The following is a 19,579-nucleotide window of genomic DNA, read 5'->3' as shown; positions in this document are numbered from 1 at the left end:
GTAACTTTCGTTGATTTCGTGGGCCGTCTGGATTCTGGTCGGTTTCCCCGCCTACTGGAACGAAGGGAAAGCTTCTGGTCGGCCTCCGTTCCTAGTTCGCTGGACTGTCGTCTGACTATTTCTGACAAACTACGTGGAATATAACTACGCTGCGCTCTGGGAGGGGTGGATTTTCTAAATACCAACATGCGGCTGCTTGACGGTGATCTCCGGAAACGTTTATCGCGTGACGATCTTAGAAATCCGGGACATGACAAGAATATCTAGTTTTGCTACTTAGTCAGCAACTGTTACAGTGTAAACTTGCGCACTTTACGTAAATTACTTAGACGGGCTTGTAGTGAAATTAGCCGATAAATTGCCTCTCTGTATTCCTGTTGTGGGAACTATTTGATAACCTTAACTAATAAGTGCCATTTAAAAAAAGGCGAAATCTTTAGTTTTATGGGTGATCAGCGGAGGTACGGAATTGGCGCAGAGTTTGATTGTGCGTTGACCCGGGATCTGCAGTTGGGCGGCTCGGCGTTTTCACTTCAGGTTTGTGTCCGGTACGCTAATGGTGGACGAGCGGCCGCCTACGGACGGCAGTAGGTAGCGGACCAGCCAGCCTCCGAGAGGTCCAGGGGAGGTGGAGGAAGACGACATGGGCTCGCTGTTCCGGAGCGAGGAGATGTGCCTGGCCCAGCTCTTCCTGCAGTCGGGGTCGGCCTACGACTGTGTCTGCGAACTGGGAGAACTGGGGCTGGTGGAATTCAGGGATGTAAGTGTTGAAGCGCATCTGATGCGGAAACTTTGCTAGCAGCTCCAAAGTCGAATTGAAGACCGTGGCTCTGGAGTTTATTCACTCGGTGTACATTGCACAAATCTAATTTTATCATAAAAGAATATTTTAATTGCAACCATAATACATTATGAACGCCTATACGTTAGCGTGCACATCTAGGTCCCTCAATGTAGTTTCAGCGCATTTTACAGTGGTCAGTATCCCCTGACAGGTACGTGGTTGTTTGCTCACAGGATATCTGGCTAACAGCAGGAACATAGATTACATATTTCTTGACATACGATATTTTATTTTTTTGACACTCTAAACTGACATCCATCTGATGGAGTTTGCCTGCACCCTTCCGTGTTTACAAGGGGAGTAAAACATTACTCTTTCTTTCTCCATGTCTCCTGTAGCATTTCCTAGAAAATATTAGTAACACAAATAGTCCAGCAAATGTCTTTCACGTATTTATATACCCAAAATCATAATACAGCTACAGTGTGTGTGAGAGGGAGGGGTGGATATTGTGTTTCTTGCAGAATTCTTGACACATATTGAGCGACAGAACATATGATGAAACCTGACAAAATCAAGCATGCAGTTATTACTGCATAAGTGACCAAATAATCAAGACCAAAGATAAATCCAGATAATTCTGAAAGGAGGAAAGTTTTTGTTGTTAGTAGTCTTTGATAGTGATTAACCCTATTTATTTTCCCTGTTTTAGCTTAACCCCAGTGTCAGTTCCTTCCAGCGTAAATTTGTCAACGAAATCAAGAGGTGTGAAGAAATGGAGAGAATTCTAGGTAGGGTGTCATTACAGAGCATTGCTGTGCCATTAAAGCATTATGTTTGTAAGTAGAGCCGAGGGCCTCTCATTTTACACTTCGTTGTGCACTGACACGGTATGGGAACTGTGGAGAAATACAGATACTTGCGTAACATAAATATATGCAACAGATTTTCAGGTGAAAATGTCGTTTACTTGCTAAGTTATTTGAGACAGTGTAATTCTGTGTTATATTTGCTTTCTAAACAGACACATTTTCGCATTTATAAATGTATGTTAAATTGCAATACGTTTTGAAGAAAATAACTTGGTACTTTTGGCATTTCCTGTATTTTGGTTTGTGGTTATTTGTTGCTTGAGATAAGGTTCAGGCTTCATCACTACCAAAATTTGACCAGACAATTTCCCGTTTGAGCTGCCTTCCTTATTGTTGTCAGGAGAGAGGCACTACTTCTTGATGTTGGGTTTTCAAGTGCTCCACAGGGAACAGCTTAGGGGGGTCAATCTGGAGACATACCTGTAGAAATAGCATTGGTTTTGACCAGCTTAGAAAGGGATTTAAGTAGAACGTGACCCTTTGTTACAGGAGCCACCGTGCCTGGTCTGGTTTTCTAATCGCCTGAAGAATTCTGATGGCTGGTTCTCAGGCACCACATTGTATTTTGATGTTCTACTTAAACCTTGATTTGCGTAATGTGGGTGTTTGCATCTTGCTGGGTGCTGCATGTGTGCGCTGCTTTGCTGAGTCAGGCCGTCATCTCTGGCAGGGTACCTTCTGAGAGAAATTAAGAAAGCAGACATCCCTCTTCCTGATGGTGAGGTCAACCCTGTTGCCCCACTGCCGAAACATGTACTGCTTATAATGGTAAGTTCCATTTGTCGATCTGTCTTCTCAAGATATCTTTCAGTGAGTACACTAATGTTGTTGAATTTTGCCAAGTTAAACTTTTAAGAGCTCAGTTTAATTTAAAGTGTCTTTTTGGGGATGTAGGCTGTCTTTTTTTATTTGGTACCTGTGTAATTTTAATACTCATAATTAAAAGACTTAATTAGTAATGCTGTTCTGGTGAAATGTAAGTAGTATTATTGTTTTAGGGTTTTCATATTCCAACACTGGTGTCAACAATTACTAGGGGACATTCCAGGTACCTGTAGGTAATCTTTGATCTGAAAAAGCATCTGCACGTAGAGCCCAGAAACATTTCCCATACGTGGCACGTGGTGTCGGGTGGGTGCAGGCAAGGTGACCTGTTAACTGTTAAGCCCAGACACTAGGGGTGATAATTATGTGTCGATTAAGCAAAGATCTTTCAGTGAGGTAGACAGCGCAAGGGGTTGCAGATTTGATTTGATTACGTAAAGATTTAGGGAGCTCTGATAGCTGGCTTATTTCTGTGGGCTGGTTTTGTTCTGCCTATCACAGGAGCAGCTTCAGAGGCTTGAGGTGGAGCTGAGTGAGGTGACCAGGAACAAGGAGAAGCTGCAGAAGAACCTCCTGGAGCTGAGGGAGTATATGTACATGCTGCACATCACCCCGAGCTTCGTACGCCGTACTGCTGAGGTGGGCCCCGCCCCCAGATGGGGGGGAGAGCAAATTCACTCTCTCTGGATGGTGGAGAATGGAAATTATATTTGTTTGATTTTCTTATTTATTTTTTTTTCAGTTCTTGTGCATCACTGGTCATGTGCGCTGCCCTCGTGCTAATCAGAGGATGAATTTTGGCCTGGGGTGTGGAGAGAAATCATTTCAGTGTCACCTGACCAGGCATTTTTTAAAATGAATCCACTGGATTATGCTGGGTTCTTTTAACATTCAGTAGAGTTCAGCGGTAAAGCTAAAGGGGTGGCATAGATCTCGCCACATGAAATTCCCAAGGTCTTTAGTTAGGCGAGAGGTCACATGATCTGGGCAGTCTTGTTTTACCCATGTCAGGCTGACGTGAGGATAGCATGTTGCTTTTGTGCTGTATAAGACATTAAGGACTGATCTGGCACTCAGTCCTGTGCATTGCAATCATCATATAATTTTTTTCACAGTTAATGATGTTGTTTTTTGGATTTACAGTGGTACCTCAGAACTTGAATTTAATCCGTTCAGAACTCCGGATCGAATCCTAAAAAGTTTGAGTTGTGATCGAATTTTCCCCATAAGAAATAATGGAAAACCAATTAATTGGTTACCAGCCCCAAAAAATTACACCTAAATATGTTTTTTTTTAGCATTTAAACACAAAATGAACCGGATAAAACAAGAAGAGCATATACTGTACTAAACACATCTAAGCACATTTATCAAAACAGTAATTTGTAAAGTAAGAAGATAAATGTATCCAAACAATGTGTCCTGCCCCGATCATCTGCTCCTTCCGTGCGCCACGCCCCCTCGTTAACCCCATGTGGAATCCCCCTGTTTCTGGTTGTTGTCATTAGTCCTCTGTATTTCGTCCACGTTTCAGTTTGTTTTCCCAGTCCGGTCATTATATTGTCCATCTGCGTTTTGCCTGCCTTACCTGTAATTAAACCCCGTATTCCCCGATACCCTGACGTCTGTGCCTTTGTCTCCGTTCCGTCCCCACTCGGCACAACAATATTATTATAATTAAATGATTATATAATAATAATAATAATAATAATGATGATTTATTATTAATATTAAAATTATTAATAAGAAATCTTTATTTTAAAATATATTTTATTATTTAATAATTACTGTTACTATCATTGTCTGAATGTATTTTTACTGTCTAAATATATGTATTCAGTTAGTGTAAACATGCACGAAGCTATCACAGCGAACGCGAGGCTGAGACTGAAGCGTTACCCTTTGTTTCAGCTGAGAGAAGTGCCGCGTGACTCATTTCCCCGCACGTACAAGTTATCTTAGGTCGGCATTCACTTTTGAGATTCAGATCGAGCTCTAGGTAATATTTTTTTCGAACTGGTTGGTTCGACTTTTAAGAAATTGCGTGACTCATTTCATTTTATTTGGATAAATTGATTTATCAGGTATAACTAGGAAGTGATTATTTCTGTTGATTGCACCTATTACTGGACTTATTTACCCTGATGCACCATATCAGTTAAGGGTTTGGACCATGGGCGAACCTGTTGGTTGGTTAGTCCAGAAAGCTCCATCAGATACCTGTAAGTGGTTCATGGTGGCACCTTAAATAGTTATAGTTTCTGAGTGGCGCTCTCTGCATCGACTGCATGCTGTTCCATCATGGCTGTGTTGTGTCCCCGGTGTCCAGCGAGAGCCAGTGCAGGCACAGTACGAGGAATTCCCCTTCCTGGAGAAGGACTCTGTGATGGACTACACCAGCATGCAGAGGCTGGGAGCCAAACTTGGGTGTGTATCCTAACACCATGTTCACCCTTAAACCAGGGATGGGAGATAGGAGGCTTCATTTCTTGCATTACCATTTGCTGTCTATTACTGATAGGTTAAGTCCACTTCATATTGATTGTTTTACTGATTCCCATTGGCAGTAATTAACAGTTCACAAATAATCCCACCCCCAATAGGTTTTTTTTGTAAGCACTTGAACCAATTTTTTTATATTTATGATGTTGCAGCTTCAAGGTTATTATTGGGTTCACTCCCTGAAGGCCAGACACAGCCTTCCAATAAAAATATTGCAGTTCACATTGGTTCTATGATGTTGTGGCTGACGCAGGTCATGGAAGGTGAGTATGTGGCTTAACAGCTGCTTGCCTTTGGTCTCCTGGGTGCAGGTTTGTCTCAGGCCTCATCCACCGAGCAAAGATTGAGGCTTTTGAGCGCATGCTATGGAGGGTCTGCAAAGGCTACACTATCCTCAGCTACTCTGAGATCGATGAGTACCTGGAGGACCCAGATACGGTGCGTTGATTTGAGAATTGTTTAGGTTGACGAGTGGGTGCAGGACCCAGACACGATGTGAATGGAGATGGTGCATGGAATCACGAGGCTCTGGTGATTTAAGGCATTTATGAGTTGGGGTGGTTTGATAAGTGTGTATGTTTTGTGTTGGCTTTTTGATGTGCTGACGATGATGATGTGCTGTTGCTCACTCTAGGTAAGAAGTTTTAACTGGGCTCTATGTTCAGTGTCACTGAGATGCTTTAAAAATGAGTGGAACACAGGCAGGTTCTCGGTTAAACTGCCATAGTTCATACTGTCCCTTGTCTTTGCAGGGTGAACGCACCAAAAGTGTTGTCTTCCTTGTCTCCTTCTGGGGGGACCAGATTGGGCAAAAAGTGAAAAAGATCTGTGACTGGTAACTGAATCCTTCATCTGTCTGACATCGTGGATGTCCACAGGTATTGGTGATGTCTTATGATATTTATCTTATTCTGCAGCTACCACTGTCACCTGTACCCTTACCCAAACAGTAATGAAGAACGAATTGAGGTGGTGGAAGGCCTCAGGACTCGCATCCAAGACCTGAACATCGTAAGTTTTCTGGATGTCACACTTAAAAAATTATGACAAAACGATTTTCATGTTGTTAATCTGCTGGCTCCGCTACCATGATCCCCAGCATTTGCATGCAATGAATTGCAGAGGTCATTTTGAATACCCCGAAAACTTCTCTTATTAAAATCAGACATTGAGGTATCCAGGGTTGTAAATTAAGCTCGCCTGCTTACCTGGCGCAAGTTATTCAGGAGAAGGGTGAGTACAAAAAACTGAACACTAGTCTGCTGACTAGTAAAAAAAATTGCATGTCAGACTACATTACTACTGAACTAGCCGACTTGGCTAGTAGTAAAAGTTCCATGGATCTATCCTTACTGGTTGTTTGAAAGTAAGTTGTAAGGCACTAACGATTTATAAGCAAAGTGGCAAATAAATTATTTCTTATATATTTGTTTTGCCGTTACACTCATCTTAATTTTAATGTATAATGTAAATATGTCAGATTTATGTTGTTTGTAATTTGACATCATAGTGTAGACATTGCAAAATGCAGTTTGGAACACTGGCAAAAACATTATAAACTACATAGTAAGCAATGGTGCCAGTTTGTTTTGATCGCAGATATCTGATCACCAAAGACTTGGGTACATGAAGATGACTAAATGGTGTAGTTGCAACATTCAGATAAATAAATAATAAAAATTTAACTCATGTCACTATTTCTGGCATCCTTCCATTGAATATGTAGGAGCTCTCATGTATGCTTGAGCTATTCACACCTGGCCATATCCCCCCACCCTTTTATGGCACTGATGGGGATGTATCTGGATCGCATTTCACCATTGCGTTGTTCATCAAATTACCATGCAAATGCGATTTGAATACGCGCTAATGCGGCTATTTAGAATGTGAATAGCGATCTTCAGCTGAGAGCGGTACCACACGCCCCCGATGCAGGTAAAACAAAGTAAGGTGACATGGTTTACTTTTTGCCTATTTAACCTAATTTTAAAAACTTTAATACCGACAATGGACGTTTTGAAAAGAAGACAGATTGCGGATTTAGTCAGCTTTTTATTTCATGATTCTACATAAAGATTTCAGCAAGATATAAACTGAAATAACACGAGAAAGATACACGGCATCGCTGACGATGCCCTCGTCCCCAGAGGGTTATGCCAAGTAGGGCTGCAACTAACGACTATTTTGATAGTTGACTAGTCATCGACTATTAAAACAATTAGTCGACTAATCGGATTATAAATTGCATAATTATAAAATGGCTCCTATTTAGCTACCAGCTTTTACATTTAGCATGAGGTTATTGTTCGACATCAATGCCGCAAAACAACACATGTAAAATGGGAAAGAGCTGTCGTGCGATTGATTGTGCAAATAGATTTAACACGAAATGGGAGGTTTCTTTTTAGAGATTGCCAAAAACTAAATAAGTAAGTATAGGTTGTGGATTGGTCACACATGGCTGATACCCGATCCGTCAAATAGGTCTGGATCGGCACCGATCCGAATTTCTGATACAATATTTGTTATAATCAGGGCTGCATATAACTGGTACGCAAGTACCCATTCACCTTTTATAAGCGATACGTGCGGCAATCTTTTGCTGTGACAGTGCAAATACGTATTTTATGTGCATTTGTGCTGATATGACAAGAAATTATCATGCATTTTAACCTGTATATGCTAATTCGTACTTCATTTGCGGTATAGGGGTTAAAATGCAAGGTAATTTCTTGTCATATCAGCTATTTATATAGCCTATGTTTACAAATAAAAACTCATTTTAAAGCAGGCTGAAAAATCCCAAGATCCTGACCCAAAATACGGGAAATTGAGCAGCTTCCCATTGCCATTCCTCTGTTAACAGCAAGAAAACTGACTTAAACTGCTGTTATTTATTTTTAAGGGAGCATAAGCTCTCGCAGCACTTGCAGCATCGGAGCCACTGTCCTGAATCTTGAGCTTCAGAGTTTTGGCTTCTTTATTTAAGCAATGGGTTTTCTACACTGTTTTCTGACCTTTATTAGCTAAATTTTAACGAATGAGACACTTCATGACACACCACCGACTTCCAAACAAAAATACGTTCTATTCTGATCTTTTTTGAAAATGTAAAATATACTACTACTAGCCTATTATTATGCCCTATTGTTGTTGTTGTTGTTGTTGTTGTTGTTATAATTATTTATTATTATTATTATTATTTAATTTTTTTTTTTTATTATTAGATACGCCAGACAACAAGAAGTCCGTGCTATTCACCCTTTTGTAGATCTCGTCTTTGTTTTCGGACATAAAAGCCTTTAGAGCGTTTAATATGCAACGATGCCTGATTTGTGGCCACCATTCTTCTACCTGTTGCTGAATGCTATTGCGCAAGAGCGAATCTCACCTGTGTGGTGTATTGGTGCAGTCTATTGGAAAGCGGTAGTATTGCACAAGTATAAAGGAAGGAAAACGTCTCACTCCATTTAAAAATACGTCTGGCGACAATTATCGACAATCAAATTCGTCGGCGACTATTTTTATTGTCGATTTTTGTCGACAATGTCGAATAATCGTTGCACCCCTAATGCCAAGGAGCTTACAGCGTGGGTGGGAACTTGGAGGCAGTAGGATATAGAGAAAATGATCATGACTGAACAGTACGCTGGAGCTGTCTTGTTGTACAGAGAGGCAGAAAGCATAGATGTAGACTGCTGTTGAAATAACTTATTGATGTAAGTGGTAACACAGTTATCAGGCGATTTGTGACTACCAATGAGAACTCATTGCCTGTGATCAGAAGGTCACCTGTTCAAATCCTGTGGTCAGCAGAATGATTTCTCCGTTGGGCCCTAGAGCAAGATCCTTAACCCCAGTTGCTCCTGGGACTACCTGGCCCTGCTTTCCCAGTTGTATGTCTCTTTGGATCAAAACATCTGTTAAATAAATAAATGTAAGTGAATGTAAATTTTAGTCATGGAAATGTGAAGCAGGATGATTGTTAATATGTTTATGAAAGTGAACTTTTGGGCTTTACTTTCATCTGATTGCCCAGTCACAGCTGAAGGTCACTTTACTGGGGTAATGTGTAGGGTTAGCCGGAGTAGTATCTTACCTCCATGACAAGACATCAGTGAGATCTTGACTCTTGGCGTTTATTGTGTCAGTTTCATTTTCTCACATAGACCCTCAGATACTTCATAATTTGACATTTGAGAGTTAAGTTCTGTCAGTGCTTTTTAATTCTAACTGTTCAAAGATAGATGTTTACCTGGTATGAATTTGTTTCACTTCATGTTAAAATTTAGTAATATTTCGAACCATCTGGCTTAAACACAATGCAATATACAATATATGGACGAAAGTATTTGGACACCTGGCCATTACAGTACACCTACAGGAACTTTTATGGCAACCCATTCTAAGTTTACAAACATCATATGTTGTTGGTCCCCTTCTGTAACAGCTGGCACTCTTCTGGGAAGGTTTTCCACAAGATTTTGGAGTGTGTCTGTGTGAATTTTTGCTCTTTTGTCCAGAGGAACGTTTCTGAGGTCAGGCACTGATGTTGGACATGAAGGCCTGGCTCACAAACTCCATTCTAGTTCATCCCAAAGGTGTTTGATGGGGTTGAGGTCAGGGCTTTGTGTAGGCCAGTCAAGTTTTTCCACATCAAAGTTACTTAATCATGTCAAGTTGGACCTTGCTGTGTGCACTAGGGCAGAGTTATACTGGAACAGAAAAGGGCCTTCCCCAGATTGTTCCCACAAAGTTGAAGCATAGAATTGTCCAAAATGTGTTGGTATGCCAAAGCATTAAGAGTTCCCTTCACTGGAACTAAAGGGCCAAGCCCAACCTCTGAAAAACAATCCCATACCATTATCCCTCCTCCACCACACTTTACATTTGGCACAATGCAGTCAGGCAGGTAATCTCCTGGCATCTGCCAAACCCAGACTTGTCCATCAGACTGACCGACGGAGAAATGTGATTCGTCACTCCACAGAACACTTTTCCATTGCTTTCCAGTGAATTTACAGTTATTGTGTCAACGGAGTATTGGTGATTTTACACGCTATGTACTTCAGCATTCAGAAGCCCCACTCTGTTATTTCACGTGGTCTGCTACTTCATGGCTGAGATGTATTTAAATGGTTCCCCTTTGCAATAATACCACTTACACTTGACCGTGGAATATATAATGGGGAAGATTTTTTTCACAAACTGACTTATTGCAAACATGGCATCCTTTGACAGTACCACACTTGAATTCACTGAATTCTTCAGAACGACCCATTTTTTCAGAAAATACTTGTTAACCTGGGTCTGAATAAAACACCAGAATTCAGTAATTGAGATGTGTCCCAGTGCTTTTGTCCATAGAGTGTGTTTAACTGCATTTTTTGCTTTTATTTTTTTCTGTCTTGGTAATGATTTATTTGTTGGGACCAGGTCCTTCATAGGACAGAGGAATACTTGAGGCAGGTACTGAACAAGGCCTCGGAGTCTGTCTACACATGGGTGGTTCAAGTCAAGAAGATGAAGGCCATCTACCACATTCTAAACCTGTGCAGCTTCGATGTCACCAACAAGTGTCTCATTGCTGAAGTGTGGTGCCCAGTCAATGACCTGCCTGCCCTACGGAGGGCACTAGAGGAGGGCTCGGTGAGTCTCTGCTGACCTTTATAAGAAAATTGCAGTTGTAGTTGAGCTAGCCCTTCCCTTCAGTACTTGGCTGCATTCGAAATCGCACACTATACACTTAAACAAGGAAAAAGTATGCATTATGGCAATGGTAACTTTATACAATTTCACGATGCACTCTGTTACCTTTGAACTGCTGGACTTTGACTTTTAATGACAGATGTCCTGCATAACAAGAAGTAACAAACAAACCGTATATGGCTGTGACTTTCACAGTCTAGAATTGTGGGATTGAATAGTGTACAGTGTTCACACACATCGTATTTTGACCTGATGTAAGGTGCCATTAGGGAACTTTTTGTGCCCTAATATGCACTGTGGTACACAGTATTATGTCTCGTTTACTATTTTGCTCACTATTTAGTGTGGAATTGTGCAATTTCGGATGCCACCCTTCTCATCACTTGGCCTTCCAACTTGTCAGTTGCTAATGAAATCCTTCATGAACTCCTGTTGTAGTAACTAGCATATTTAGTACATGAACCATTTATCTAGGGAGCTATGGTAGCTGAATTGAACTGGCAACTGAAGTGCAGGTCTAATCTGAATAGCTACCTACTAGTCATTGGCCTAAACCATGGTGGGAGTTGGATGGATCTTAACAATTACAACCTAAAGTCCTGGTGCACTTGCCACATGATGATAATTAGGTGATAGACAATTCAATAAGTGCTTCAGTTAGTCATGGTTGATTGTGTGAATGATTTGGCATGGGGCAGTAAATGAATAATTATAGTTTTTGTATTTCCATGGCCACCAGCATGGGTAAAGTGACTTTCCTTTCATTTTCTGCAGAGAAAAAGTGGTGCTACTGTCCCTTCTTTTGTGAACCGCATCCCAACCAAGGACCCACCGCCCACTCTTATAAGGACCAATAAATTCACCTCGGGCTTCCAGAACATTGTTGAGGCCTATGGTGTGGGGAACTACAGAGAAGTCAACCCAGGTAAGGGCAACCATCTGTCTGTCTTCTAACTGCTTATCCCAAGCAGGGTAACTGGAGGGCCTGTAGCCTGTCTCAGGCACGATAAGGCGTGGGACCACTCAAGCTTTTTTTTTTTTTTTGCTTTTAAACTTGTGTCTGAGGGTTTGTTTTCCCACCTGCTACTTTTGCTAACCTGATTTTGTGTTTTCCTTTCAGCTCCTTACACCATCATCACCTTCCCGTTTTTGTTTGCGGTGATGTTTGGTGACCTTGGGCACGGCATCATTATGGCCCTTTTCGCCTGGTGGATGGTACTGTTTGAGGACAACCGAAAGTTGAGACAGACGCGTAACGAGGTGGGTACGGGCACCCTCCAGGCCAATGCCATGGTCCTTCATTACTGCTCTACTGTGACATGCCTATAACCAGGGTTCAACATCTTCCACAGTTCTTGACCACATTCTTTGAGGGCCGCTACATCATCTTGATGATGGGCCTCTTCTCCATCTACACCGGACTGATCTACAATGACTGCTTCTCCAAGTCTCTCAACATCTTTGGCTCAGGCTGGAGCGTTAAGGCCATGTTCTCTCAGAATCATTGGGCGTGAGTTGGGAGGGTGTCCTGTTGGGGAAAATTTTTCAATGGTTTAAACATTATGTGTTAACCAGCATTTTTGTAAATAAGTCATGTTTTTAACTGGTCTCTCTTTTCACACCATTAATAGGAATGAAACTTTGCACTCAAATGCCTTGCTAACCCTTGACCCCAGTGTCCCCGGGGTTTTTGGAGGACCCTACCCCCTGGGCATAGACCCGGTCAGTTCTGGTCTTATTTACAAAGCTTTGGAGTGCAAAAGCATACTGCTGTTCAAACTACAACAAATAAGTGTTATGCGTTGGAGAACGTTCCCATGTGTTTTTTTTGTCTTTGGTGTTGCAGGTTTGGAACATAGCAACAAACCGTCTCTCCTTCCTGAACTCCTACAAGATGAAGATGTCTGTGATCCTGGGCATCATTCACATGAGCTTTGGGGTCGTTCTAAGTGTCTTCAATCACCTGTAACTATCCTTCTTAGGGGGGGTGGTTTGTGGTTTTCTGATTCAGATTACGGGATACAGTGTAAATGAATATTAGTTACTCCATTATAAATGTTGAAGTGAAATGTTTTCTGGTTGACCTCTGATGGCGTTTTGTGACCTTTTGCCCTTGGAGAGTGCAGGTGTATCAAAGATGAAGTTCTTCCCAGAATTCCTAATGTGTGTTTCTAACCCTGCTACTTTTTTCCTGGCCCATCCCCACATTCCTAAGGCACTTCAAGAAAAAGTTCAATCTGTACCTGGTCTTCCTTCCGGAGCTGCTCTTCCTATTGTGCCTCTTCGGCTACCTGGTCTTTATGATCTTCTACAAGTGGCTGGCCTTCTCTTCGGTGAACTCGCGTCTGGCTCCCAGCATCCTCATCCACTTCATCAACATGTTTCTCATGCAGGGGGATGCTGTGAAGCCGCTCTACCCCGGGCAGGTTGGTTCCAGATGAGGGGCTGGTATTTATGTTTGCATTTTAGCCAAGTATTGTAGGTCGTGTAAGAGATCTGTGCTGTGACATTCTGTGCTGTGCAGAAGAGGAATGGACCGCACATTTAAATTTGATTTAGATGTTTGACCTTAGATGCGCAACACTGATATGCAAATAGGAGGCAGTTTTTAAATTCTATTGTCAGTGGTTCTCAGTCCTTTTCCTGGCGCCCCCCTCTGCCAGAATGTTTTCATTCCAACCCTACTTTAATCAGGCTGATATGGTCCTTAATAGGCTAATAATGAAAGTGGCACATTGAAAGAAGTGTGGGTTGGAATGAAAACAATTTGGCAGGGGGGGTCACTAGGAACAAGATTGAGAACCAATATATTAAGCCACTTTGTTTTAAAATGATGGAGGAGTAGATTGTGAGTATGAATAAATGTGTGTTGGATATCCCACACTAGTGTGTCAGTGATTTATAACTTTATTATTGGTGCTGCATCCATCGATTTCTGGCCAGTTCAGAATCAGTCATATCTGCGTAATAATCTGTGAGTAACTTAAGCTTCATCTGGCCCCAACAGGCAGTTTTCCAGGTGCTCCTGGTGGTGATCGCATTGCTGTCCGTACCAGTGCTGCTCCTGGGAAAACCAGTCTACCTCTACTGGCTGCAGCATGGGGGCAGAGGGCTGGGAATGTACAGGGTCAGTCTGGTGGGGAGGGGTCATCTCATGGTTTCATTATGCATGAACCTCTGGTCGTATTGCTTCATTTGTATTTTCTTCTCTCTCTGAGTGCTGTCAGTTAAAAATTTTTGTGACTGTCCTCTGACCTTAATCTGCCCGATCTCAATCTGTCACCCAGGGATACGAGCGAGTACGACATAGCAGCGATGAGGAGCTTTGCCTCCTGCGGGACCAGGATATGGAAGAGGGTGGTAGTCATAACAACCACTCCTCCAGCAGAGAGGACCAGTCGGAGGAGGTAGGAGTATTATTGTGAATATGTCAGTAACATTTCAACAGTCCTGATAAATGAGGCAGTTTCTTTCCCTATTTTTGCGAGTCCTTGGGTGTGTCCGAAATCGCGCTCTTGCGTACTTTTAGTGCGCGATTTTAGGGCGTAGTGTCAGTGTTCACACTGACAACTAAGCCAAAATTAAGTGCACTGAAAGTACCCGGATGGTGCACTGAAAACGGCCAGAAAACGCAGTGCAGAACGATGGACACTACTCTCACTAAACGGACGCCATTTTGACTACGTAGCGGAAGGGGAGGGACTTTCGGCAAGTTTAAATAATGGCGGACAACATAGACACGCAAGCTCAAGCAGAGGCAACTGCGTCATACAAATGTAACATTAATAAAATTATTTTACTGATGTTTACTTCGGTGTGTAGCCTGTCACACTCTGACGACAGTTATAGATAATTTTGAGTTTGCGATTATATCGGCTTAGAAGAGTTCGCCCACGTAAATGTTAGCAGTTTTTTAGCCGGTTAGGCGGTCGTAGATAAGTTATATACACGCAAATAAAACCACAAGGAAATTCATTGTAAACAAAACACGGCAAATATTTTGGGGCGCTGGAGAATCGCGATCAAATGCTAGTCCGTCACTTCCGGTAAGTGCAAAACGTTAGTGTTCCATTTATGACAGCACTTTCCCATGGTACTGTGCACTACAGGAGGAAGTGCGCAGTGCGCACTACGCACTACATCTCAGTGCACTGAGGCAAGTGTGCGATTTCGGACACACCCCTTGTTTTGTGCCTTTTGAGCACGTAGTTCAGTGTAAGCTGTAGGGATGGCACGGTTCATGAAAAAAAACCGAACCGTTCGGTTCGCTTGTCTCGGTTCGGAGCATGCATGCGTCGCACGGTTCGACGGTTCATGACATGCGCGATGTAGCCTCGTGCCCCGTATGTGACGTCAGTGTGTTTCCCTTTCGCGCGAAAGAATAAGGCTATATGCACAGAGCGGTGTGATGTAGTTCCGGTAAAAGTTCAGCCAGCTAAGTAATTTCCGGTAGCCTTTCGTTTGCTGCGTTTAGCTCGTGTTTTCGGCGTTACCACCCTGTCTCTGAAGAAAACGTTTAAATTTCAGCCAACCGATAGCACAACATCTGAACACTGTTGTGCGACTATTTAATGTGCGGTTAGGCACTTTGTTAAAGAAAATTAAGTTATCTGTGACAAAGCACTCCAGTGAGTGTCATGCCTCGATCGTCCGCTCTTTCCGTGTGCCACGCCCCCTCGTTAACCCTGTGTGGATTCCCCGTGTTTACCAGCTGTTCCTGATTGTTGTCAAATTTGTCATTACTCCATTGTATTTAGTCCGCGTTTCCGTTTCTTTCTCCAGTCCGGTCATTATATTGTAATTCTGCTTTACCGCTCGTCTGTGTTCCTTTTGCTCATTAAACCCCGCATTCCCCCGATCCTAGGTCTCCTCGCCTCTGCTTCCCCGGTCAGCATTGTAACAGTGAGCCTGCTTCCATGCTGCAATGTGAACATTTGCCATGTTCCTAAAAATTCTGTTTATTGAACAATGTCTGACCACACAGACCTACAGGCTATTGCCAGATGATTGTACTAGACATATCAACTGGACATATTTTGCACTATTACAGATTGATGTCTTGTACATACACATTTTATCGATTACTCAAGAACATTCAATATAATTAATACCAATTTTGTTCACGTTATATATATATATATATATATATATATATAATATTTAATTTCATTTTATTGAACTTGGCTTGTTCAGCTAGCTTTTTCATCTGACCATTAGGGGGAGCAGTTGCATACACAAGAACCGAATCAGGCTTAATCAAGATAGGTGATCTATCATTTTAACGATCCCAAATTAACCCCGTGGACCGGACAAATACAAAACGAATGATTAAACATTATATGCGTCTCTTTTTGTATGTTTTCTAAATAAGACCGCGTGCCCATACCCAACTGTAATAGCGATCTATTCTTTTAGCATTTATGTTGAGGCAAGACTTTTATTTTATTACTGTTCTGGGATTAATAATGTTTAATAATTTTAATAATGTGCTTTAAGTCAAGTCAAATTCAGTTTATGCATGATTACATGATATAACTTTTTTAATACTGTATCCTAAATTGTGGATAATTAAGCTATATATCATATGCTGAAGTACATTTCTGGAGTGTTAAAGATTAAAAGAAAAAATAACAAGAACCGTACAGAACCGAAAACCGTGACCCTAAAACCGTGATACAAACCGAACCGTGGGTTTTGTGAACCGTGCCACCCCTAGTAAGCTGTGTTGGTTATGAATGAGAAGTACAGTGCTGGAGTTGTTTATACATGTATGGTTACCTACTGCAAAAGTTAAAGTTATAAAAGCTGAAACAACGACATCATGATGTCTTCTCCCATGTGCCAGTTTGACTTTGCGGAGGTGTTCCTGCACCAGTCCATCCACACCATTGAATACTGCTTGGGCTGCATCTCCAACACGGCCTCCTACCTGAGGCTATGGGCTTTGAGCCTGGCACATGCCCGTAAGTATTGCCAACACTGACCTGAGACAAAGGCTCTTCTTGTCCTGATCCTGCAGATATCACATGTAAACACTACAACCTGTCATAAAGGGTTTTTTTGCCTTTGATTTTGTTGATTTTGTTTGATTTTTGTTGAAGTTATTTCTGCTGATTAATCTGTTCCATAATTTCATTATTATTGTTGTGCTTTCATCAGCATTTTCTCACACCCTAACAATTTTTTTTCAAAGAACAAGCTGCTATTCGTGGACATGACTTATTGAAAATATACAATCTGAATTTTTTTTGGCCAGTATAATTACTTTTTGTGCACTGATGAACTGAAATGAGATACGTCATTGTCCTTTAAATACTTGGTGTTTAACCAGTTTTAACCAGCGCTTGAATTTGTGATGCAGCTCTCAGTTCTGAGTTATCAGGACATGCACATGAGCTGGATAATCTGCTTGCCTGTGTGCTTTGTCAGAGCTGTCGGAGGTGCTCTGGGCCATGGTGATGCGGGTCGGGCTGCGGGTTGACACCAGCGTTGGCATCATCTTCCTGGTGCCTGTGTTCAGCCTGTTTGCTGTGCTCACCGTCTTCATCCTGCTGGTTATGGAGGGCCTGTCTGCCTTTCTTCATGCCATACGGCTGCACTGGTCAGTAATCCTGCTCTGCTCGTCCGTTCAGCAAAATGAACTATCATTCCAAAATATCTTCAGTTGCTGTTGTAAACCATGGTATATGAGGTAAGATCTTTATGTTCTTCTTCCCTCTGCTGTGTAGGGTAGAGTTCCAAAATAAATTCTACAGTGGGACAGGTGTGAAGTTTGCACCCTTTGCGTTCTCGCTCCTCCCCTCCAGTTTCGAGCTCCATGGCCTGCTGTGAATCTGACACTTGGAATCCCGCCCTGGGATTCTGGACTTGACTTACGGGGATTCTGTGACATTGAGCCTCATCGCTGAATAACTCTTATTTCTTCCTTTTTTTCCCATAATAAAATCTTTGTTGCACTGGATGCCTTATACTGTTGCAACCAAATATCATCAGATCATATTTTGTTTTAAATGAATCTTCGCTATTTAATTGATTTCTGGTTCTTTTGTGTGCTTTATGACCAAATGTGACACACTTTCATCTTATAGGTTTAAGAAAGCTTGGAGGATTTGATTTTTGACATGAGCAGGTACCTCTTTTATACACGCCGAAGGAATTATACATATAAGATGCTCAAATTCCAGCTAAGTAACCACCCTAAGGTGTTTTCTTTTTTGTTCTATTGTTAGCTTAAATGTGTACAATGCAGTTTGCTGGGTGCTTCTGTCCCAAGGGTGGAGACTGACCGTAATAAATGAAGGTAGCTTGTAGCCAACATCTTGCGTCACTATATGAATGTCAGCACTAGACTGATTTAAGCTTAGGGTGATACGGTCAAGCCTGTATTATGATTCATGTTAAGAAAGTGGAAAGCACAGTTCATCTTTGGGCGACAGTTTTAATTGATGCCTTTTTATAAACAAAATGTAATTTTCCATACTGAGGACAGGTACAAGTGACCTTGAAATTGACAACCTGTATCTTCTAATGAATGAATGGTGCAGCAACTTAGATGACATTTGCCCTTGTGAAATGTGTTGATAATATGAGAGTGATAAGCCAATTGGGTAATTCAGGGACAAACTGGACTACATAAATGCTGTGGTGGTTTCCCAAAGGGGTGAAATCGCATCCTTTTTCCCTTGTACTCTCAGATTTGTTCTAATTGTATTTATTTTAATGAATGTGTAGTTATTATCATAACCCCTTCTTATTGTAAAGCAACAATGAGGCTAAAGCTGATTTGATTTTTTTTCATTAAAAAGTTGTTGACTTGCCATTACATCATACATTCCCTGACGGTGAATGTCTTTTTTACAGAACAGAATTTTCAAAATTCACAAAAAAACTAATGAAAACTAATAAAGCTGATGACTGGGTTATACAGTGCCATGTATGTTGACTTAATCTTGTATGTCGGTGGTTGTCAGTGGTACTTTTTCTGTCATGCCCCCCTTTGAAAGCAGAAGAAACTACATGTCTCCTTGCCCCACATTTATTTTATCAATTAATTGATATAACACCAATGTAAAAATGTGCCTTGTGAAAATAAAAATGAATTTAATCAAAACACATTTTGAAGATGAATTCACAAAATATGTGCCATCCCAGCTAGGCTGACTTCTTCATCTTTTAAACTTGGGTTTGAAATGATTCCCGTAAGATGACTTAGAAGAATTGTCTTAGAAGGTTTTGCTTGTTTGAGAACCACTATTTTATATGTCCCAGCCTATGAAGATTTGTAACTTTGTAAAAAATCATTTTATATATATATAAATTATTATTGGTATTGAATTTCCTCAATTAAATAGTGCCAAAAATGAATGGGGGGAGTGGCTGTGGAACAGGAACTAGAATCAAGAGGAAGTGAAGCTGCAAGGTTGCTATAGCAACACCAAACTTCCAACTTAAGGAACCGAGAGGTTCCGATGGTTTTGACATCCTCAGACCCCGTCGGCGGGTGTATTTTCGGTAATTCGTGTGCCGGCTAGAACGGGAAGATGGAATTTGACGACCCCCGCGTTGAGTGGATACGGAACCGCGTGTGCGCCGCTTTCTACATGCCAGAAGTGGGCTGCTTCAAAGAGCTGCTGGGGAGAGGGGACAGGGAAGAGGAGCAGAAGATCGCCCGGTTTCTGAACGAGGTCACGGCTGAGGAGTCCACATCCATGCTGCTTTTCTTCAAAACGGTGCGGGAGGAGGAGGTCGAAGTGGAAGTACCGGTCGTAGGTGAGGACGGGAATTTAGTTCTCTGATATTTAATTTGCTGCATATTATAATGCTCATACAGGATATAAACTAAATATATTTGGCTCAAGGATTTTACAATTAAAACCCAGAGTTTAAA

At 41.7% G+C, this 19,579-nt stretch overlaps 2 protein-coding genes across 2 annotated transcripts in view; both read left to right on the top strand.

Moving 5' to 3' along the window:
• Positions 1 to 50: 50 nt before the first annotated feature.
• atp6v0a2b (ATPase H+ transporting V0 subunit a2b) lies at positions 51 to 18,614 on the top strand. Its single transcript, XM_023804334.2, has 20 exons — positions 51 to 760; positions 1,497 to 1,575; positions 2,327 to 2,424; positions 2,983 to 3,120; positions 4,811 to 4,908; positions 5,295 to 5,421; positions 5,736 to 5,818; positions 5,901 to 5,994; positions 10,420 to 10,632; positions 11,467 to 11,617; positions 11,813 to 11,952; positions 12,045 to 12,202; positions 12,324 to 12,414; positions 12,539 to 12,657; positions 12,908 to 13,118; positions 13,700 to 13,819; positions 13,980 to 14,099; positions 16,538 to 16,655; positions 17,122 to 17,293; positions 17,421 to 18,614. The coding sequence occupies exons 1-20, from the start codon at positions 644 to 646 to the stop codon at positions 17,521 to 17,523; spliced, it is 2,550 nt and encodes an 849-aa protein (XP_023660102.1). The 5' UTR covers positions 51 to 643; the 3' UTR covers positions 17,524 to 18,614.
• A 450-nt stretch (positions 18,615 to 19,064) lies between these two features.
• dnah10 (dynein axonemal heavy chain 10) overlaps positions 19,065 to 19,579 on the top strand; it is an 89,120-nt gene continuing 88,605 nt past the window's right edge. The window contains exon 1 of the mRNA XM_023804405.2: positions 19,065 to 19,461. Coding sequence (XP_023660173.1) covers positions 19,233 to 19,461 — 229 coding nt within the window. The 5' untranslated portion in view covers positions 19,065 to 19,232. The remainder of the gene's footprint in view (positions 19,462 to 19,579) is intronic.

The sequence above is a fragment of the Paramormyrops kingsleyae genome, chromosome 2, assembly GCF_048594095.1.
Source record: "Paramormyrops kingsleyae isolate MSU_618 chromosome 2, PKINGS_0.4, whole genome shotgun sequence".
In the NCBI taxonomy this organism is placed as follows: Eukaryota; Metazoa; Chordata; class Actinopteri; order Osteoglossiformes; family Mormyridae; genus Paramormyrops; species Paramormyrops kingsleyae.
Note: the sequence above shows the minus strand (reverse complement) of the source record. Positions and strands in the feature narration are given on the sequence as shown.

Excerpts from the sequence above, each read along its gene's own strand:
- atp6v0a2b (XM_023804334.2), top strand. The coding sequence starts at position 644 with ATGGGCTCGCTGTTCCGGAGCGAGGAGATGTGCCTGGCCCAGCTCTTC. Across the intron at positions 1,576-2,326 it reads AGAAATGGAGAGAATTCTAG|GGTACCTTCTGAGAGAAATT; the intron begins GTAGGGTGTCAT and ends CATCTCTGGCAG. Across the intron at positions 13,119-13,699 it reads AGCCGCTCTACCCCGGGCAG|GCAGTTTTCCAGGTGCTCCT; the intron begins GTTGGTTCCAGA and ends TGGCCCCAACAG.